Here is a 23,677-nt window from a genome sequence, read left to right on the forward strand (position 1 = left end):
TGGGCCATCGACGGGGGTGGTGGAGGTGGGGGCCTCCTCCCGGCCGCTCCACGCGGCCGGGAGGAAGCATCAACAAGGGTGGGGGAACCTTTGATATATTGAAGCCATAGCTGTCAGCTGCTTAGGGCAATACTCATTTCTAAGCAGAAAAAATTGTCCTCAGGTGCCAGAGGTGAACTTGAATTGTCAGTTTCTTCTCAATTGGTTTGTGATCTTGTAGCCTAGATGAAAAGCCCAAATTAATCCTCAGCCTACTCTAGTTATCTCAAGGAACTTTTTGAACCCTTTTCTTTTCAGTCATACACAGAGTAATATTTGCATATGTGTCTGTAAGAGAGACAGAATTTGCCTGTACTCTTGCCCTTCTTTCTTTGCTCTTGGCTTCTTCAGTCAGATTTTACTGTGATCGTAGATAGTCTTACAAGGTAATGTGCAGGCCCACCCGGGACTGCTTATCTGCAGCAACCTCTTAAGGCTTCTTGCCACTTTCTCTGGGTCAATAACATTGCCATCAGTTCCTGTCTTCTAATTTCAAGCAGTTGTTCTTCGCTCATAGGCTACTCTGGATTTGAGTACTGGAACCCGATCCTTGGCAGTGGTCTCAGAAATAAAATTTCATTAAAATAAACAGGGCAGTTTTAATGCATATCTTATTTAGAATCATGAGGCAAAGTGTTTCTGGTGGTCTTCCTTGAGGATTTTCATTTCAGAGTGTAGCCGTGTTGTTCTATGAGTCCAGTAGCACCTTAGAGACCAACAAGATTTCTGGTGTGTCTGTTTTCAAGTCTTAAAGGTAAAGGTTCCCTTGCTGAAAAGCCAGTCGAATCCGACTCTGGGGTTGCGGTGCTCATCTCCGTTTCAAAGCCGAAGAGCCAGCGCTGTCCGAAGACGTTTCCGTGGTCATGTGGCCGACATGACTAAACACCAAGGCGCACGGAACGCTGTTACCTTCCCACTGCAGTGGTACCTATTTGTCTACTTGCAATTTCTTGCTTTCGAACTGCTAGGTTGGCAGGAGCTGGAACTAGAGACGGGAGCTCACTCCGTCATGCGGCACTCTCGGGTCTCGAACTGATGAACTACCGACCTTCCACAGCCTGCAGTTCAGCGTCTTAACCACTTGAGCCACCGCTTAGTGCTCCATTAATCAGATACAAATTAGAATGGAGATCTGAGTCCCTATATCCCATTCAGAAGGTGGGAGGGGTGTTGCAAACGAGAAACTCGATGCAGAGGTACCTCTTGATTAGAGCTCAGGAAAATGTTTAGGACAGAAAGTTAGCATCTTTTGTGAGATAAGAATATTTCAGTCCTGGGGGTCCATTGTTCTGAATTTGAAAATGAACTAAAATTCAGCAGTCTTGCACTGTAATCTCTCGTTGCAGCTTCTTTGAGGACTGCCACTCTTCGGTCAGCAATGGAATGACTTGGAAGATTAAAATGTTCTCTCACTGTTTTTTGAGTGTTACTTTTTAAATGTTGGATTTATGTCCATTTATTCTTTTGCTCAGGGACTGAGCTGTGTGTCTGATGTCGAGAGTGCAAGGGCATTGCTGATATCTGATGTCAGCAGGAACATTAGGAAGATGAGCAACTGGATGAACCTGAGATGGTATGGCTGGTGTTGTTAGGTGTAGTAACTGTGTTGTCAGAGTGAATATAGGGACAGAATTGGCATCTTAGTTTGTTGCAGGACATTGTTCCGGCGTCTGTGAGGATTTTGTAAACATTGTCTTGCAAAATGGGTCGTGACCCATGTTTGCATTCTCAGCATGTTCACTTTAATGAAGACTTGATGTAAACACAGGTTGAAAGGATATACAGCAGGCTGACCAGTGTGTATCACTGTCTTTAGACATGGAAACAGTGAAGCCCATGAAAATGTATTGAAACCACACCTGCCCAGAAGTGTTTTTTAAGTTAATTATTGGCTACAAGTAGTCTGATACATCTCCAAAGAGCTCAAAGTGGTTTGCATATGGTTCTCAGGCAATCCCTCATCCAGGCAGTGCTCAAGTTCTGACAGCTTCAGAGTAGAAAGACACTGGGAGCAATCCTAAACAAGTCTGCTCAGAAGTAAGTCCCTTTCTATTCAATGGGAGGTTACTCCAGGGAAAGTGTTCTTAGGATTGCAGCCATCACCCGACTACATACTGTTCTCAGGATGGTGTCATTGTGTCAGACTGCATTACTGGGATCGCGAGCACATGGGCAGGAAAATGCGGGGGGGGGAGCGTGGCTGTTTGCCCCGGGGCTAAAAACCGCACGGTTGCGTGAGCAGACCTACCGTGGAGGTCCCGTGGTAGGGGGGAGGTGCCGATCACTCCACAGTCCTGCCGCGTGGCAAAGAAGCGGGGTGCGGGGCAAACGGGGTTGGGGTTTTTTTTAACTCAGATGTGCTCCCTTGGGTGCTTGTGCGCATCCGTGGAGACTTTGGGGGGGAAAAAACCTTTTTGCAAGGGGACATGGGCGGGCACTGGAACTACCACCAGAAACGTGATCAGATGCCCACCCTTGCCCCACGGTTTCAGGAAACTAGTACCTCTGTACTAGTTTTTACTGCGCATCTTCCGTGGGAAGCCTCGGGTTCGCCATGGGAGCTCGACGCTTCCCAGATGTGGCGGTGAGATCGCGCCCGGAAAATCCGCCTATCTTCCGTCCCTCTAGCGTGCCTAATGCTCTGTGTGACCGCAGTCATAGTTTTGCTTTCTTGAAGCTTCTGCCCTCCCTTGAGTGATCCTAGCCAGTCAGGGGTCACACAATGAGGATGATAACATCACAACATTACATAGATAATCACATCTGGCTACATGCTAACACTGTAAAGGGCAATGAAACTGATACTGGGTGAAGGCAAAGATTCCTGGGGTAACGTTATAGGTTGTCCTAGCCAGTGGAGTAGGTTGAACAAAAGGAAACCTTGTCTTGTTTGGCTGGAAAGTGTGCATCATTTGACCCTCTTTGCAGGCTGATGACAGCCAGTTCATTAGTAGGCAAAGCTTCCTCAGGCTTTCAGTTATTGGAAAGCCTTGATCCTTTCCTATACCCATGCTACTAAGCCTGTGATCCTGTTCACATAATCGCAGTGTAAGAAACCACATTTACCTGTGGTCTGTGTCCAGTTAACCTATTATGGAAGTATGTGATTGATTCCCAGTGATTACACTCTGCAAGTATATAGACAGGAAGATCTCCAGCATAGGAGCATTGTATATCTGCATCAGAAAGGAAACAAGGCCCGACTGAAGTAGAGTTAGTTTTTTTCCACTGAACCAGTTTTTGCCCATAATAAAAGTACTTCCAGTGATCTGTTTTTTTTCAGTACTATGAAACTTAATGACAAATGTCACATTTATTGCACATTTTTATTGAGAGCTTATTAAGGAGGGATTGTTTTCTTGGTGTTTGTAAATCTCCCAGCAATTAGTAAGCACTTTTGTAATTTAGAAAAGATATTATGTTGGATTTCAAATACCAAGTTCATTAATCCATTGAAAGGCATTACTGATCTCCCAAAATACTATCTGTTCAAAAGACAGAATTAGATTCTCTAATGAGAGCTCTGATGCTTTATGTTCTGGAACAGTTCAGTGTTGTCCAATTCCACTTCTCATATTGTCAGAAATGCTGTTGCACAAGGAGCTGCAAGACAGGACATCTCTTGGGTATCAGTGGAATAATAAATCCCATAATAATGGTGTTGCCAGAAATCAAAATAATTTCCGTTTCCTTTGTAAATGTTGTGTGAACAAAGACAGACTTAGGATATAATGACTTGATGAGGATGCTGTCAGAATATACAAGGTCAATTAAAAGTTAAGTTGGCTGTAAGGGTTTAATACAGGGTATTTCACACCGAGAATTTCAGTACAGCTGAAAGCTAGCCCTTGGAACATGCTTTTGTTTTCAAGTGCTGATGTGGGTGGCCCAGGCTGGCCTCATCTCAGAAGCTAAGCTGAGCTGGCCCTAGTTAGTACTTGGATGGGAGACCACCACGGAATTCCAGGATTGCTACACAGAGGCAGGCCAATGGCAAACAGCCTCTGTTCATTTTTTGGCTTGAAAACCCTATGGGGATGCCATAAGTCAGCTGCGGCCTGACGGAACTTTCCACTGTCGTGTGTTTTCAAAGATTACCAGTGAGGTTTCACAATCAAGTATCTTTAAAATAATTTAAAAGAATTCATGGTAAATGATAAATTATAAGGAATTCATTATGATCTTTACAAGAATATTGCCCGCTAAAACAATAATTCAGACGTCTCAGGCTTTTTGACACAATCAGAATTCAATACTGATTCTGTAGCAGTGACACCAGTCTACATGAATGAAGGGTTCAAGGGTGTTTCAGTCCTTTCCCCATCTTCTTATCCATCTGCTGTCTTCTGGCAGTCTCAGTCAATTGTAGGCTGTAGTAGGGGTATGCAAAAAAATCAGTATATTTCCGTTTCAGGTACATGGGACCTGAAAAATATCGGTATTTCCTGATATCAGTATTTTTCAGTTTCAGGTACATGGAACCTGAAAAATATCGGTATTCCCTGATATTCCTGAATACCAATATTGATATGGTAATAATTGGAATTGCTTAATTTTTCGGCTCCATTATATCCTATGGGGACCATTATAGTCAATGGTCCCCATAGGCTATAATGAAGGAATGGTATCTGGGGCTCTTGGGGGGCTGTTTTTGGAGGTAAAGGCACCAAATTTGCAGCATAGCTGCTGGTGCCTCTTCTCAAATCCCCCCCCCTCCAAGTTTCAAAAAGATTGGACTAGGGGGTCCAATTCTTTGAGTCCCAAAAGAAGGTACCCCCATCCTCCATTATTTCCAATGGAGGAGGGAAGTCATTTAAAGGGAACAGGGTCCCTTTAAATGACTTTTGCAACTTCGCTGTGCTGTGAGTGAACTCCAAAGCAGCGAATTTACCCAGAAGGCATTTAAAGGGAAGGGCCCTTTAAATGCCTTTTGCAAGTCGTGCCAGCTATCCAGTGCCCCTGAAAAATCCCAAATATTTTCAGGATTTTTTGGATAGCCAAATCACTAGCACTAGCCTACCTGGTAACCGGCTGAGAAAATACTTGATAAATACTGATAAGGTATTTATTGGGTATTTTTTCAGATCTGTTTATACCAAGCACACACCTCTAGTCTGCAGTGTAAACTACGCTCTCCAGAAATGACTCCCTTGCTGTGATTGCTTACCTTGGCAAGAAGGGAAGGTGAAAAAGGCAGCTAATCTTGTCAGGGGTTGTTGGCTGGCCCTTCAGTGCTTAAGAACATAATGTTGACAACTGACATCCAAAAAGAGGGTTTACTTAGCCTTCACAATGGAACTGTCAGTCAAATATCAGAGCCTACCAGTCCTGCTTCTCCTTGCTTGCACTCTTATTTGCTGCTGCTGCTTTGTCCCCACTATTGCTTCCTCCCCTACAGAATTCTCCACAATCGCATGCACACCTGAGCTTCCCTATATAGAAGCAGCAGTAGAAAACCACAATGGCTGTGGCTGGTGGCCCAATTGGGTTATCTGTTTAATTTTAAAGGCTGACATAGAGTATAGCTGGAGTATAAGCTGTTTATGATTTCAGCCTCTACAATTTCTTGCTGGTTTAGATCACAGGCTTGTCAGTCCAGCCTTCTGTTTCCTTCATTGGTCAGCCAGATGTTACTGGGAAGCAAAGCATAAAAGGAATAGCAGGATCCTTAGGTTGGTGGGATGGGGATTTGTAATGGTGGGCACTATGTGTCAGGTCCCCAGCTAAAACACTCTCTCCACACACACTATTGGCAGTAAAATGCTTTATTGAAGATATGCTGCTGTAGGCAGTGTTAGTGTGAGCTAGCTCACAGTTTTTTAGCCTCCAGCTCACACATTTTTGTCTTAGCTCAGGAAGGATGGCTCCAGAGCAAACTAATTTATGCAGTAGCCAAATCGCTTGCTCACAACTTTAATCCCAGTAGCTCACAAAATAGAATTTTTGCTCACAAGACACCGCAGCTTAGAGGGAGCATTGGTTGTAGGTACGAGAACTTTTGTTAGGACTAAAGAAAACCGCGGGAACTCACAGGTTATAGGTAAAAGCATAAAATTCCACACTCTCATATGTCACACCTAATCCCCAGCGTTTCTATGGCAGCACAGACAGATGTATGGTGCCCTAGCTAACCTAGCCTAGGCTCAGAGATTCACCAAGGTCAATCACACGAGAACTAACTCGTGGGGCACAACTTAAGGAATGATTATGGCTACTACTCCCATGCACTTCAACAATACCCACCCCCCAGGAATTCAAAATGACAAGCGAAGGGAAAAGGAAAGCAGAACTTAAGGAATCGGAAGTTAAGCCTGAGCTTGACACTATACTGAGATTCCAGTCAGGGGGATCTAGTGGCCTGTGTTAGGTATTAATTGCAGAACCTATGAAGTCTGAGTAAGTGTTGGTCCATGCCCACTATTGTCTGTGGATTCATTAACACTATACTTTGTGCTCTTTTGACATGCAGTCAGAACTGAGGGGTAAACACTTTTCTTGCCTGCAGGCAAGAGAGCACTTGCACATTTCAAAGGTCATAGATGGCACTCCCCAACATAAAGAAAAGAATAGCAGTGTAGAAACAAAGGTAAGATGAATGCTTATCCATGATGTGCTAGTTTCCTACATTTAGGTATTCTGAAATGAAACAACTTCCCCGCCTGCAGCTTGAAGTGTTTCATTCTAGAACACACTTCATTGTTTTCTGGCACCTGGTCATCAGGCTCAATGCCTCAGAATGGGAGAAATCTATATTTATAACCGCCAGATTGCAAAAGCGTGTTAGGGTTTAATTACTTTTAGAGGTGTGAGAAATATGAATGTGGTTCACCTAAGGAAAACAGTGACATTCCCTGATTGTAGGACATTGTCTTCATAACTTTGTTTACTTAAAAATGAGATTATTGTGTCTGAAGATAATCTATTATAGACCACATTCTGCAGTGATTTATCATAATTGTCTGCTTTACATCCATTTCAAACAGCTAGGCACATGAATTTTGACAATCTTTTTCCTCAGGCTACGTTAGTCAGTGTGAGCTCAAATTGCCATGTCGACATTTCCCCCCCTCCAAACTCATATGCAAGTGTAAAAATTTTATGAGGCGACTTTAACGAGACCCATTGGGATTTAGGATTATTCATCTTTAGCTCTTACTAAAGACACTTACTAAAGATACAAACTCCGCCCCCCGCCTATGTTTAGCCAGGTAAAGTAAAGCTTCTTTTTCAGAGGCTGCAACTGTAGTTCAAGAGTAAATAAGATTTGACAGAGTGTATTGGGAATCAAGTAAAGGACTATTTTTTTTTCTGTGCTAAGTGTATTTTGCCAAAATAGGCGCTGATGGGGACAACATATCTCAGAATTCTAAGGCCATTTCTCTAGATTAAAGAAGTTTAGAACAGCCAACTACCAGAAAGTAGCAAACTCTGGTGAGGGAAAAGTGATATTCTTTGAGGAAAAATGATCTCCATTAAGCTCCTGCAACACTGGGTCTTGAAGTAGTTGCTACCACTCAAGAAAATGATGTTCATGTCATGATAGTTGCCCTGATAGTTGCCTATGCTGCTAGAAAAACTGAACTAAAATAAATAAATCTGAAGTTAATTTTTTCTCAACAAAAGAGTACAAATTATATAGACATTATCCTAAACTCAGCATATAAAGCTGTTGCATGCCTTCATCCTTTGAGTTCTGGGTACAATTCAGATCACCCAGTATCAGAAGGGATATAGTAGGATGTGCAAGTGTACAAAGGAAATGCTGTAAGGATTAGGATTCTCCACTGTGGAAAGAAGTTGTCTAAGAAGAGACAAAGGTCGTGATCAGACAGGCAATTCATTCCACTGTTGCCCCGCCTCTAATAGAGCCAGATTATTTTGTTACAGAGAATCCTGACTAGACTCACCCCTTTTAGCACTCTTCAAAGCAATTTTACTGGCTGTGGAATGATCAGACAGTACCGAGCACAGAGTTAGCCCGTCAGCCATTTTTTTAGAAGTTTGTCCTAGGAGCACACCCACAAGCATGGACGAGCCTTCTGGGATATGTAGTTCATGGGGCTGTCAGCCATTACTTTTAAAAGTTTTCCCTCTGAGCATGCGCACAAATGCTTGCTGAGAATGTTGGGATATGGAATTCACTACTGTCCTCTAATCTTTTCAATTTACCCCTTCCCCAAATGAAATTTAAGAACTGCAGAACAGAAGTGTCTTTCTTTGAGAGTTTTTCAAAAGAAAACAAGGTTTTGAGCAGCCCCCCATGGCAGGGAGAGGTGCATATATACAGTCATGTGATCCTCGCTAACTAGGGAGGAAACATGGCAGCTGGAAAACAAGAGATCAGTGAGACCTGCCTGGCAGCTTGGGTGAGCAATAGAGTGACTAGACGACAGGAAATCCATTTTGGAAGCGGCTCAGACAAACAGGACCGGACTTTCTCAGGTATTAAAGAAACACAGGTCAAGGGGAGGGGGGAATGGAACTCAGATTACTGGGGCATGACAGACAGATGTTGCTGTCTGATCATGCACTTTATATCCATAAGGGAACAGCAAGGGCAACGGATCAAATTGCCTGTGTGAACGTGACCAAAGACTGCTTTAGCCATTAGACCCAAGAAGCCTTGGACTTCTGCATTCTTTCCTCCCTTTGCAGCCCCAAACTATATAGCTACTTTGTGGGCTTTGGCAAATCATAATTTGTTATAGTTGCCCTTTGAACAAAGATTACAAACCACAGCAAGCATAAACCAAGATTTTGTGATTTAGTTTGCCAAAAAACTGAAAGTATATAACTAACTTTAGTTGCTGTAGATTTTCCGGGATGTGTGGCCGTGGTCTTGGCATTGTAGAACCTGACATTTCGCCAGTAACTGTGGCTGGCATACTCAGAGGTATAAACACAGAAAGATGAAATACTCTCTGTGTCAAGGTGAGAAGAAAATGGTAGACAACATCCACCCTAAACCCCAACATACAATTCACCACAAAACTAACCTTCAATTAGGTCACAAGTTCTACAGAAAACCAACTCACACGGACCACTGTTTGCATAAAAACTCCAATCACCACCCTTGGCAAAAAAGAGGCATAATCAAAACATCAGTAGACGGTGCAGGACGGATATGTGAACCGCACTTTCTCAATGACGAACTAAATCATCTAAACCATGCTCTTCAAGCAAATGGGTACTCCAAGAATGAAATCAGAATAGTGATTAAACCAAAGGTAAAACAAACAACTGAGGAAAAACAGTCTCTCACAGGAAAAGTGTTTTTGCCATATATCAAAGGAATCACTGATCAGATGGGAAAACTTATGAAAAAACACAACCCACAAACAGTATTCAGACCCACCAGAAAAATACAATAGATGCTACGATCAGCAAAAGACAGAAGAGACCCCCTCACTTCTGTATAGTATACCGCATACCATGCAGTTGTGGACAAGTTTACATCGGGACCACACAGCGTAGCATTCGGACAAGAATAAAAGAACATGAAAGACACTGCAGACTTGGCCAACCTGAAAAATCAGCAGTGGCTGAACATAGCCTAACTCAAACAGGACACAGTATTTTGTTCCAAGACACTGAAAGGTTGGACAACACTTTCAATTACCATGTCAGATTACACAGGGAAGCCATTGAAATTCACAAAAATAAACATAATTTCAACAGGAAAGAAGAGAGTTTAAAAATAAATAGGACATTGCTTCCTGTCCTGAAAAACACAAAAGGCTTTACATCAGACAATAGCACTACAGATAAGATTAGAATTTCAACAACCTCCTCAGCAAGCAGGAAACCTCCTCAGGAAACAAAAGAACCTCCTCAGGAAAGCTCCTCCATTAGCACGTCCATAGCCTGGGGAACTCCTACAAGACAATGACTCAGCCAGACCCACCTTCTGGAGTAGATATAAATTTTCTGTCTACCATTTTCTTCTCACCTTGACACAGAGAGTATTCCATCTTTCTGTGTTTATACCTATGAGGATGCCAGTCACAGTTACTGGCGAAACGTCAGGTTCTACAATGCCAAGACCACAGCCACACATCCCGGAAAATCTACAGCAACTAATGAACTCCGGCCGTGAAAGCCTTCGACAATATATATTTAACTGATAGTGCATGAGATAAGAGGGTAGTGGGAGTATATATGCATGTAGGCATTGTACCAGCTTGGGGCTGTTCTTGCAAAAGCAAGGGGTAGGACTAGTGGAGTATCTGAGTAGAGGAAGGGTTAATGGTTGCAGTCTTGCTCTACATGCATTGCTGCTGGACATGTCATTTGTATGTGTCAATTGTAACCTTTGGATTTCTTGAATTAGCCTCATAATTTCATCCCCTTCCTAATGTAGAATATTTTTGCTTTTGATATATTCTCCTGATAGTGGACAGTCCACTGTAGAAACACATATTTATGTGTTTAGCCTATTTTTCACCTTTTTGTCAAAAGATTTGCAGCTTACATAAAACAGCAAACAGCATATCTGAACTATACAAATAACACAATGTGAAGTTATCCCTTATCTGACACATATTTTTGTAGTGCAGTCTTTTGCAGTGCAGTCAGTGGGTTTACACTGGAGCAACTCTGCATAAGACTGCACTGTGAGACACCAACACTATTTGATTCGGTTTCTTTTGACTGCTTTCTGTTCTGTTCCATTCATATAACCAGACTGTCATTGTGATAGATCGGTATCCATCAGTCACAGTTTTCCCTGTGGGTTCAAACTGTATTGGATTCTCATCTCATTCTACTGTTGTTTCTGCTTATCTGAAGATAACATGATCATTGTCCCTTCAGAACATTTTCAAGGTAACACAAACATTTCCTTCACTGTTCCATCACACACAGTTACTGAAGCTTAAAAAAACAGGTATACTTATTTTCCAGAAACTCTGATATTGCTGTTTGCTTACATGGACAGATTTCACTTAAGAGAGCATGCAGTGGTAAATAATTGCTTTGATCTATAGCTGTAAGTTTCTAGTTAGCAGGGAAAGAAGGAAAATCCATAATACTGCACAATTGGTAGAAATCTCTTTGGGTTATAAGCTTCTCCAGAAGAGGTGAGCATTGTAAAGTCAGTGTTAGCTTATTTTAAACCAGTGCTGGTGTGTTCTTTTTTTCAGTATCTGAAGTGTAATGGAGCCCCGTTTGTCAGAGTTTTCATGTCCCATGCTCCGAAAGGCAATATAATGAGCTTGTGTTGAAAGAAATGGTATTCATCATAGATCTCTCTGTAGGGACTGTATATATAGGTCAGAAGTGCTAGCTGCCTGAATATGAAGAGTAGAGGTATAGATATATATTGTGACACATAAACCCATGTAACCTTCAGGACTTTATTGAAGTATGAGTGGCTTAGAAATCCATGAAAGCCTCTCTCCGTTTATAAAGTTACATCAGCGTATGAGGATATTTGCCATTTTCTCCAAAAAGCCAACTGTCACACAAGGATGAGACTCTTGCTGCTGAAAGGTTGCTCAACCCCAGAGACTGTGAGGTAGAGAAGCCATGCAGCAGCAGCATCTTCTTATGGCTGTCTCTGTAGACAGGAGGAGATGTGAAGCGGCATGGTCACTAGCCAATCACCATTTTAACATATGCAGCCCTCTTCATCATAATGCAAGATCATTATATGTATGTGCTAACGGGGTCTGCCATGATGGTCTAGTGTTTGCAGTTACTGTCACCCAGCAGTTATGAGAAGATGGCTAGTACTCAAATGTTTATATAGCTATGTGATCATAGCATTTCACAATTAGCTTCAAAAGCATCTTCCTTGAACCAGAGCTGTAAGACAAGCTAGTGTTTTAGTGTATTACCATCAAGAGCTAAGGTTGAGAAACAGTAGCTTGTAGCCAATAAATAGCCATTAGAATACATGTTTCTCCGGCATCCCCCCAACAGTCCCTTTCAATCCCTGGAAAGGTTATTCCTAGACCTTCAAGACCCACATGGATGAATAGCCATGTGAATTGCCGGTGGGGCTTCAGGGAGGAGGCAGAAGTACATGAAACTGTCCCCTGACTGGAAGAAGGAGGAGGGGTGATTCCATCCCCTTTGCCCTCCTCACTGCAACTTTTTCAGCCCACATGCTGATGCCATGAACAAGGAATATTCTTTCTGGGGGCTGACAGGTACTGCGCGCAGGAGCTGGGGAATGCCAGAATAATCTGACCCCCTCCCATTTGGCAGTTCATCAGATTACAAGATAGTGTCTTGCTGGAGACTATATATTGAATTAGTAGCTTATATTGCGGCTTCTGGGCTCATAGCTGATGCATTACAGAAGCCACTAGTGTGGCAATTAACTGCAGTGCTGTGTCCATCTTATCTATACAGTTATAAGAGTGCTTTAGTGATATACGTAGGTGAGTGTGGTATAGTGCTTAGAGGGCTGAACTTTACCACTTTGGAGTTTAAACAGACTCCTTGGTGCTTCCTTTGTCAACCTAACTTTTATTTTCCTGTAAGTGGGAATTCGCAACAAAATGTTCAGGATTGTTCTTAAACAGCTTCCTGTCTGCTCCATAATTCATGCCACATACTACAATTTGCACTTAAAGCAGAATTTAAGCAGTGCTATACTAGAAGCAAGCTGAAAAGACCCACAACATTTTGCCACCACTTATCCTTATATGTCATTGATAATATTTTAGGAATGGTGGGGAATGCTACCTGGGAAGTTGTGAGGATTGCAAACTATTGCTGAATACTTTCCACTGCTGTCAAATAGGTTGTTTTATTAAACTGGGCCATTCTTCTAGCTAACCTGCCATTGCTCAAGTAACAACTGATGAGAATGCTTTCTGTTTGTACTTTCATTGTTTTGCAGTGGTTAATTTCCAGTAATGTATAATCATCACTCTTTGCTGTCTTCCGACTTCTCTTTAAAATACAAGTTCCGGAAAACTGTGGTTTAAATGCAACAGCGCTGGCCTTTGTTCAATGAACAGAGCAATTAGAGTGAAAGAAAACAATTTGAAAGTGCTATGCAAGCCATTTTTCAGAGTTATTTGGGTCTTGTCTAATGAGAGGCATTCTGACTCACTGCTAAGACTGTTGTAGATTACGTTGTGTTCTGGACCTGTATAAGTAACTATTGCATGGAATTAATGAGCAAGCACCGCCAGTTCAGGCAGTGCTCAGCAAGAACAGTACCTCTGCACTTTCTTAACTAGAGGATCCATATAGGAGAGAGAATAAAATATAACATTTGTATCTAAGCAGAGTGGGGGGAGGGAGGGAAGTAGAATTATGAATAAGTAAATTCCATAAGGCTTGCTGTGCTAGCCTCTTGTAACAAAAAATAGCACCTTAAAGCATAACATGGGCAGACTACAATGGATGAGTCTGTAAAATAGTTCGTCTTTCGTTGGTCTGTGTGTGTTTTTTTAGCTTGTATTGTTCTTTATCCTCTAGCAACACATTGGAATATTGAGTCAGCCTAGGCTAGTCTTTAAAATGGGCAGGTGAAGTTGGCTTGATAATGAATTGTTTGGGAGCCTGCATGTACCAGTGGATTTGAGAGATCTAGTTGGTATACTTTTATGCGGGATAGGTACGTATTCTTCACATATGGTCTACATAAGGGGTCCGCAGGCTTTGGTGGGACTTGGTGAACAACACAAAATGTCTCCTTGTTTCTGTGAAATCATGATGAACTTTAGCTGCAAGTGAAGCCAATGTGCAGCTCAAAGCCAGGGACAATCTACCATCTTTCTCTCAAGTGTTCAGTCAACCCTTTTTCCAGATATCTAAGTGTTTCAGACCTCTGGTCTTTCCTCAGGAACAAATCCTATATAGGAATCTTACAGTCAATCTTACATTCAAGTTGACATTTTCATTGATTTACTTTTCTGATAATCTATTTTTGCAAGGTCTCCTCACTTATTTCCAAGCATGCTGATGCTGCTGCCAAAGTAAAATGGACCATGGCAGTGTCAACTTGAATGTAAGATTGAATGTAAGATTCCTATATAGGATTTGTTCCTGAGGAAAGACCAGAGGACTTTCTGGAAAAAATGTTGACTGAAAGAGAGACACAAATTGACTGAATTTGGAGCAGACTGCTTTTGGGGATTTGGATAAGGATACAAGACTGTCAGAGGGATATAGATTGAGAGAGTCTGGAGCAGACTGCTATGTGAAGTTTTATCAACCTTTGTATTTTTTCTATAAAGGGATAAGTGGTTGTTTTTTATTACCAGACACTCAATGATGTTATGGCTTTAATCTAGTCTCTTTTGTTATTGTATTGTTCTGTAGGCATCTAGCACACATCTGTATATTTTTCCATACCAGACTGTCTTGGGACTGTGTGTTATTTTTGTGAAATGCTTGTGCACCCAAGTACTTGCAGTGTTGACTTATGTGACTCAGTTGCCCCCTTGTAAAATGTAGGTAAAAAACAGACTAGCGTTGTCAAGAAGGAGAGTGATAATGATGATTGAGCATGTCATTATTCATGAGGAAAATGCATAATTTTATTTAAAATGTATGTCCAACATCTAACTACACTTGAAGCCACTTATAAGCAAAAACAAACCTAGATCAATGAGTATAAACAATTGCCGCAGTCTGCAAACCACAATAATTATTCAACCACAAGTTCACTGCAATCAGCCACTCAGGCAACATGCTTAAAATAAGCTGGGCCAGCTCACCTACTAGGCGAGCTAGCTGCTCACCTAGGGCGCGGCGGCCCTCAGGGTGCCAAACTGCGCCCCACCCCCACCAAAAGCCCCCCCGCCGTCCTAACCAGCGATTGCCTCCACCCGAGCCTGCCCCGGCGAGGTCCCGGAGGAAGCGGAGCCCGGCCAGCCACGCCTGAGTCAGCGGCCACCGCCCCGCCCCTGTGCCCGGCCCCGCCCACCTGACGTCAAGCCCGTCCCATCCGCCCGTCCTCCCCGCTTGCTGCCTGTGCCAAACTGCACCTGTCCCCCCAAACACCCCCCCAGCCTCGAAGACCTCCGAAGGCATAGCTCAGTTTGTTGCACATACGCCTGACTACGAACACGCACAAAAAAAGGACTAATCGCCGTTGCTTTTGTGGCCGCGGCGAAGCTTTTTGTATCCAGGGAACACCATGAGCAGCAAAGTACCTCCTCGCGACCATATTCCATGATAAGGCACGTCTGCGCGCGCGCAGAGCCGCTTTCGCCCTTGGAAACGTGCGTGCACGTTCCTACTCGCCTCCCAGCCCTTTGGCTTGCATTTTATAGTCCCGCCGAGGAGGACGCTGATTGGGAGCGGAGACCCTGTCGGCGTGTCTGCCGGGGGCTTTCCCCGCCCAACCAACCTCCACTCTTTAGGCACGTGCCCTCCCCGCTGGCTCTGCTGCCGTGTCCCTCGCGGCATGCAATGCCAGTGTGCCGCGCTGCCCCACGCCTTCAGCCCGTGGCGGGACTTTCCCAGCTACAAAAGTAGGAGCGCCTTATTCCGGGCATCGCCAGGATGGGGTACCCGAATCATGTCAGGGGAGCTAACACCAGGACGAGGGCAGGGAGTTTTCAGTGAGCTGGGGCAGGTTGAGCCTGCCATTCAGTTCTCAGAGCTGCTTGTTGTCCCTCTCGCCCCCTCCTACTGCCGCCCCTGCCTGCCCCGACCTCGTCCTCCCCCCCCCCAGCACTCTCAGCACTGGAGCGCTGCAGGGGTTCGTACACCCGAAGCAGCGGAGAAGAGCTCTTTCCTGGGTGAGTGTGGAAGCCGACCGTCTTCCAGCAGACGAGGCCTTTTCCTGTAAACTCTTTAGGGAGGGAAGATTCAGGAATGAGGAAAAAACAGAAAAGGTGGAAAACGTGAGTTATGCAAATATATTTTTAAAGCCCTTCCAAACTCTCTAGATAAGTTTTTCTTTTGAAAAAGCAAATGCTGAAGGACTCTAGCATTTTTAGAACCTGCGTGGAAAAACAGAAGGTATAACATGGTATGCTTTCCTCTGACATGTGTGTGAAACATGCAAATATATCTTATCAAACTGTAACCAAACCTATTGGGCTGAAGTCCAAACGCAAGAGGCAAGACCTGCCGGCAGTAGGTGCTCTTAGCTGCACTGTAAGAACACTTTCCTGGGAGTAAGCCTCTTTGGGGAACTTACTTTTGAGTAGACCTCTCTAGGATTGCTGTCCTTTTCTATACACCTTTTAGGGTTACCAAAGGTTGAAAGACAACCCCCCCCCCGCCGCCTGAACTCCTGCCCACACAGGCGGCCCCACAGGCTGACCGGTTACCACAGCCCTGCCTGGAGGTTGGCAACCCTAATTAATGGGTGCACCCGGGGGGGGGGGCGCCAGAAGGTAGCCTCGCCTAGGGTACAAAAAAACCTGGAGCTGGCCCTGGCTGGAGGTATTGACGGCTAACACTTTTGTATCTTCCTTCAAGGTGGTGTATGTAAGGTTATCCTTTCCAAAAACTGTGGGAATTAGAATAAGACTTGGAGACAGTAAACTTCATACAAGTTTGGACTCAAGATTCCTGACTTTCTTGGTGCAGTGGTCTGTTCAGCTACACCAAGGAGTTAAATTGACAGGCAGTAGGAGCTGACAAAGCTTCTGAATTTACAGAGGCATCTGTCTGACTTGGCCATTGATAGAAACTGCATACTGAACTAGATGGATTTGGTCTGTTCCAGTAGGGCAGTTATTAGGAGATACTCAGAGGTATATTTTATACCAGTATCCTTCGTGCCAGATAGATTAGCCTGTTGATATGCAAATGATCCATTACAGTTCTTCGTTTATTGGAAACACTGGACTTCCTGTATGTAATAATTAAATAACAGCACTTTTGGTTGTTTTCCAGCCTTGTTGATGCATGGGAAAATGACTTTGGAGTACATCCTCTAACATTTCCATCCAAAACCTGTTTGCAACTGATACTGATACTGGCTCAGAGTAATGCTTCGCTGCCACCTTCCCTTCGCTGTATGAACCCTTTTGAGGTAAAGAAATTATCTTCTTTCACGTAATGTAGGTAACTTTAAAAGAGTTGACTTTAGAAAGCAGTTTATTGGACAAACTCAAACATTATGAGAAGGTTCAAAATGAATGAAAATATAAAACATTACCAAAACATTGGTACAATAATACCTATATTACATGGTGATAATAAGAAACACGATCTTTGTTTCACAATGTGCTTGTGAATCCTCATTGGTTTTTCTACAATCAACAATGCAACCTTTTTTGTACTAGTTGCCCTGCTGTGCTCTTTCCAACCGTGGTGATCAGTGAGGTTTCATTAATGGTCTGAAAAGCTAATTTTAGTCTCAAAAACTGACCTCTTGCAATTGCACTCAACTGTCTTGCCCACATGCATGCCACATACTTTGATATTAGGCAGTGGACGCTTTCAAACAGGGAGTTGTCTTTGTTCTGTCTTTAAGCAAAGTTGTTTGTTATGGATATGGATATAAAAATGATCTGGACTGTACTTTCCTGAATAATTAACTTGAGATAAAAATTGCTTGCTAGCAAATAAGATCACCTTATAACATAACCAGACTGTATGTTGGTGCCTGCTATCTATTCCACTTATGGCAAGAAATTACGACAGTGAGCATTCTGATTATTTGATGTGGGATGAATGTGTTTAATGTTCCAAGCAAAAGATAATATCTCCCTAATCCGGTGGAAATGAAGAAGCTGTGTGAATAAAATATGATGTGTTTATGTAATAGGACTTGGTAATAGTTGATTTCTTTTGGCCTTATGAGTGCTATGTAGACTGCTATGACCTGAGAGAGCCTTTCCCCCCACTGCTATCTGCTGTTAAATTGTTTTTAGTTAGTAATCTGCAGTCTTCTGGTTTTGGTGTTGTGCTATGTTTTGGCCAGAATACCGCTGAAAGAATTTCCCAATTTTTCTGGGTTCTCTCTGCCCCCAGGCTGTCACATCTCTAGTTAATGGTAATCAAGTTAGTAGGCATGGGCACTGTGCAGTAAGGAACTCCACCTTTCATGATGGTTTTTCCCCCCAGCAGAAAGTTGTAAAATTCACTACTGATTAAACAGTCTCTGAACTATGCAGATGCGCTTGCTGTCTGCCCTCCCCCGATACATCTTTGTGGATGCAGGGAAAGCTTTTAGGCCACCCTGTGTTTGTACCACTGGCCGACAAAGAGAAGCAGACCACCATTTAAGATCCTCCACACAAGTCCAGCTTTCTGTGCCCCCACCTTCAGAGGTGTGGTTGGTGGCGACCAGAGACAGGTGTGGGGTTTTTTCTTCAGTGATAGCATCTTATCTGTGGACTGTCCTTCTTGTTGAGGGCTTACCTGGCACCTACCCTTCTATTTTTTAGGCGCTGGACTTAAAACATTTCTACCCAGGCTTTTAATTAAGGGTTTAATCTTTTAAACTTGTTTTTAGTCTGCTTCTGGCTTGAGAAGTGTTTTTGTGAGACTTATTTTGATGTGATATATGTTTTTAGGCTGTTTTTAGGCTTTTGCTAGCTTAGTCCATAGTTTATTAATTGTTGCAACTTTTATGGTGTTCTTATTATGTTTTTGTTTATAAGACAGTTTGAGCAGGCTTTGAGAGGTAGCATAGAAATCATCTAAGTAAATAAATAAGACCAAAACTTTTTGCCCTCTCCCTCACCCCTATTATTCTGAGTTGTGTATCTTAAAAGTAGAAAGCAGTACAGTGGAACATTTACTCTGGTAGTAACACTGTTGACTGTAATCTAATATAGAAGGTTAGAGTTGGCTGTAGACTGCCTGAACTTCATATTTCTTGCCTAAAGGAGCTGATGTACATGTAAGTTCACAGTGATACTGGTTTAAAGAGAAATGGAAATGATAATCTCAAGAACCAAAAATCCCCCCCACACACACACGCACACCTCAATTTCATGCAGCCATAAAAGAAAATAACGATGGTCCATTTAACTTCACAACCCTGTTTCACTTTGGAATCTTAAAGAGTTGGTGGCTAACAAACGTTACAGCAACATGCTTGCTTTTTCCATACCAGCATTACTGAGAGAAATGTACCAAATGGCCTAATGTGTAATCATAAAGCTTCAATATCTAAGATGTTGTGTAGTTCACAGCTTTTCCCCTGCTCTTCTGTGTTGCTAGATATAAAAAGAGTCAAGATAAGGATAGCATAACACCAGTGGAGATTGCATGTCACTTTAAAACATCTCTTTGTATTAACAGAATTGTGCTGTAAACCCAAAAACTCAGCTCTGTTGAAGGTGAAAAACTGAATAGCTTGACAGATATGTCTCATGCTGCTGGTGAATAAAGCATTGCTTCCAGAATGTTTGTGTAACCTTGATATGAAAATATTTTGCAAATATATGCGAATCATAGGCTTTGATTCCAAATACAATTTCCATAGACAGAAGGATTCCTGTGCACCCCACCTGCGTGACCAGGTCTGCCAGGGAAAGTGGCAGCTCAGGAGGCAGCCCCACAGCTCTGTGCTTCCTTTGCTAGTGGAAGAGGGAGGGGGAGGTGATTTTATCCTGATTCCTCCTCTTCATGACAGCCCTCATTCTGTGGTTTTGTATAGGAGGGGAGGAAGGTATAAAAAGACCCACTTTTACAAGCTCTTTCTGTTTGCTGTTCAATAGGATTCAATGTACTATTTTGACCAATGATACACTGAAGTCTCTAGAGCCATCTTGTATTCTTTTTCTGGTTGTTGCAAAATTCACGAATGGTTTTGTTGCGCAAGGTCTTGAAGGACATTTGTTTTTAAGATTGGCCTCTGCTTGCTCTTTCCTCTTGTACTTCTGTAGGATCCAACCCGATACACATTATTATTTGTCAGGGGTCTGAAACAAGGGGAGTGCTGTACAGAGATGCATCTCTTATCAGCATTCATGATGTACAGTCATTTCCAGTTTTATTGGACCATAACTGTATGTTGCAGTTGGACAAACACTCTTGAAGATCCTAAGGTTTTTGTAAGAGGGGGCATGACTCTCCCTCTCAGAACTGTTTTGTTAACAGATGAAGCTGCTTTACTTTATCACTAGACTTGCTTGACAGCCCATTTGGAGCAAGGTCAAGGGAAGATCTGGTTTCAGGAAAGCCAAGTGGCACTGACACCCCTTCAAAGAGGAAATGTATGAAATCAACCCAGGCTCAAAACACATTGCAAAATGTAGTTGTGAAACAGAAAAGCAATTTGGACGTGATGAAGTGTACCAGAATAGAGAAGAGAGGGTTATTAAGCTTGTCTTGTGTTTGCCAATTGAAGTCTGAGAGGTGTTCTTGAGTGTGCCGTGGCCTTTTCTTCGGCTCCTCAAAGTGATGTCTCTGGTCAGCTGTGATATAACTTGGCTGCACTCAGTGAAATCAGAGCTTTCATTACATTTTGTCTCTAGCAAAGATGGTGTCATTTTTCTGTCAGGCCACCACATTTTAACTAATTATCACTTGAGGCAGGGTTGAGGCTGATTACATCCAGGGAAGTAATAACTGGAAATAGTCCTGCCACAGCATCTGAGGATGAAATGCACTCAGTATATGAGCTGCCTCAAGTCTTGCTAGAGATTAGACAGATTTTGTGGAGGTAGTGTTTGGGGAAGGAGAGGAGGCAAACCTCTACCAGGGAGTCCAAGCCTGAACCCCATAGGTCCCCTGGGTGGTTGCACACAAGTAACCAAACTGTTGTTTAATCTTTACAATTTATAAAGTTTATTTCAGTTTCTATCAATATGAAGATTTATTCTATAGCCAACACATCACTCTGAAATCATACAGCATACAGTCTAACACTTTTTAGGACTTATACTAGACAGCACAAACTTTAAATTCAAGCGTAGAAAACAAGAAGGCTAGCTTAACTGTATAACACTTTTTAGGACTTATGCTAGACAGCACAAACTTTAAATTCAAGCGTCAAAGGCTGAGGCTCAGGTGTTCTCTACATTCAGGCCCGTAGCTACAGTGGAGCATCTTGTGGCCGGTCCCCCCGACTTACCGCCCAGGCCTCCCAAATTTCCATCCAGGCAGTTTATTTTATTTTTCACGCAGGCCACCAAAGCCTTGGCCTTTGAATCTTGAATTCTCTCCAATGAGTGCTCCCTTCTCATTTGGTGGCCAATATATTTGAGCTTCACCTTCAGTATCTGGCCATCCAGGAAACAGTCAGGGTTGATTTCCTTTAGGATTGACTGATTTGATCTTCTTGCAGTCCAAGGGACTCTCTCTTTTTTTAATCAAGATTTTTTTAATTTTAAAGACAAAAACAAACAAAAAAGAGGGGAAATTATTCTTACAGTTCCTTGTTTGACAAACTCATGCCTAATTTATCATACATTTATATATTCCACCTTGTATCATTATGTATATCATTTGCAAGTATATTAAAATTGTACTTTATATATCCTTAACAAGTTTAAAATGTCTGTATTGTTTACTGATTGAAATCTTCAAACCACTTATAAAATCTTGACCATGTATTTTCAAATGTGGATTCTGGTTGTCCTTTCAAAGTTAATTTGTCCGTTTTCCATTTTCCCAAGTCTTTCTTGATTTCTTTCACCAGTTTCATATAGCTGTTTTCCACCAAAGAACTACATCTGTTTGTTATGTATATTCCTAAATATTTAATCTTCTTTTGAATTTCTAAACCTGCTGATTCTTGCAGCTGGTGAGCTTGAGGTTTAGTCATGTTTTTTATAAGCATTTTTGTTTTTTTACAATTAATTTTAAGTTCTGCCACCTCTCCATACTCTTGCAGGGAACTTTTCAGTTATTTAATAGAGCTCAATTGATTCTCTAAAATAAATACTAGATCGTCTGCAAATGCCTGAAGTTTATATTCTTCTCCTCTTAGTCTGAGACCTTTAATTTGCACATCCACTCTAATCACATCATTTAAAACTTCAAGAACAAAAATAAACAGAAGAGGTGAAAGGGGACATCTTTGTCTTGTTCCTTTATGTATCTCAATATTTCATGATAAATCTCCATTGATAAGTACCTTGGCTTGTTGTTTAGTATTGTATAAAATTCAGTACCAGCTTGAGCATTTAAAAATAGCTCAAACATAAAGTTCCAACTGACATTATCAAAAGCTTTTTCTGCATCTAAAAAGATTAAAGCCATTTGTTTCTCTGGGTGGGCGTCATAATATTCTGGAACATTCAATATCATTCTTACATTGTTTCTAAGTTGTCTTTTGGGAAGAAAACCTGCTTGATCTCTGTGAATGATTTGAGAAAGATCTCTTTTCATTCTTGCAGCTAAAATAGAAGCATAAATTTTATAATCCACATTTAACAAGGAGATTGGTCTATAGTTTTTAATTTCTTTTTCATCTGAGTTTTGCTGTCTAATAACTGTATAAGTGTTATCAAAGCTTCATTCCATGATTCTGGACTTTCCCCTTCAGTTATTATATTTTGTATAACAGCTTTTAATGGCCATATCAATTGATCTTCAAATACATGATAAAATTCCATCAGGGCCTGGAGTTTTCGCCTTTTTTGTTTTTTCAATGCTTCTGTCACTTCAACAAAAGATATTGGATCATTTAATATTTTCCTTTGATCTTCTGTAAATATTTTGATTTTATGGGTTTCAAAATATTTTTAATTTGTTCCTGTATTGCTTCTCTTTTCATGTATAACTTTCATAAAATTATTCAACAATTTTTCTCAAGTCTTCCAGTTTATTTATTTCTTCTCCCATAACATTTTTCTTTATGTAATTTATAAGCTAGCCATCTAGTTGGTTTATTGGCATTTTCAAAATAATTTTGTTTGGCATACATTAGTTTTTTTGCTATTTCCTGTGTTAATAGGCAATTCATTTGATGTTGCAAGAGAGTAAGTTTATTTTTTACCTGTTCAGTTGAAGAATCCTGTTTCATCTTTTCTTCCTGTTTTTTAATCTGGTCTTGGATCTGGAAATATTTCACTGACCTCTTGTTTCCTGACATGCCAGTTCTTGAATCATCCATCCTCTGGCAAAGGTTTTAAATGCATCCCATACAGTCCTGATGGAAATTTCTGGTTGGATGTTTTGTTCAAAAACATTTGAAATTCTTTTTTTTTATTATTCTCTTACAAACTTTTTCATTCTTTAAAATAGAAGTATTCAGTGACCATCTGTTTTTTGGTTTTTTTGGGTATCTTGTATTTCAAGCATGATCGGATTGTGGTTTGCAAAGGGTGCTGGAAAAATTTCCGCTTCTAATATGTCATTTGTCATTGTAGTAGAAATCCAGCACATATCTATTCTTGACCATGACTTATGCCTTGCTGAATAAAAGGTATAGTGTTTTTTGTGTGTGGATTTCTCACTTTCCAGGCATCCACACAATTGTTTTCTTCTGCTAGTTGAAGGAATGTAGAGGGAAGCTCATTTCCTTGTTTCCGTTTTCCAGTAGAAGTTTTTCTGTCTGAGATTCTATTAAAAACAGCATTGTAATCTCTAATCATACACATTTCATCAAAGTCCTGTTTTGAGATCAGTTCCTGTAGAATTTTATAGAATTTCTCCTGGTGCTGATTTGGTGCATAAATATTTATAATGAGAGTCTTTTTTCCTTCTCTTTGTATTTGCACCAATAAAATCCATCCATCTTCTGAAGCATAAATAAATTCTGGATGCAAATGTTCTTTTACGTAGGTCACAACGCCTCTTTTCTTCTCCT

The 23,677-nt window shown here is 41.7% G+C and overlaps 1 protein-coding gene across 1 annotated transcript in view; it reads left to right on the forward strand.

The window, feature by feature from the left end:
* Window positions 1–23,677, forward strand: part of UBE3D (ubiquitin protein ligase E3D) — a 94,070-nt gene that overhangs the window by 23,571 nt on the left and 46,822 nt on the right. Inside the window, exon 9 of the mRNA XM_015412808.1 lies at window positions 16,858–16,996. Coding sequence (XP_015268294.1) covers window positions 16,858–16,996 — 139 coding nt within the window. The remainder of the gene's footprint in view (window positions 1–16,857; window positions 16,997–23,677) is intronic.

Source organism: Gekko japonicus, unplaced genomic scaffold, assembly GCF_001447785.1.
Source record: "Gekko japonicus isolate JY-2015 unplaced genomic scaffold, Gekko_japonicus_V1.1 scaffold989, whole genome shotgun sequence".
Lineage (NCBI taxonomy): Eukaryota > Metazoa > Chordata > Lepidosauria > Squamata > Gekkonidae > Gekko > Gekko japonicus.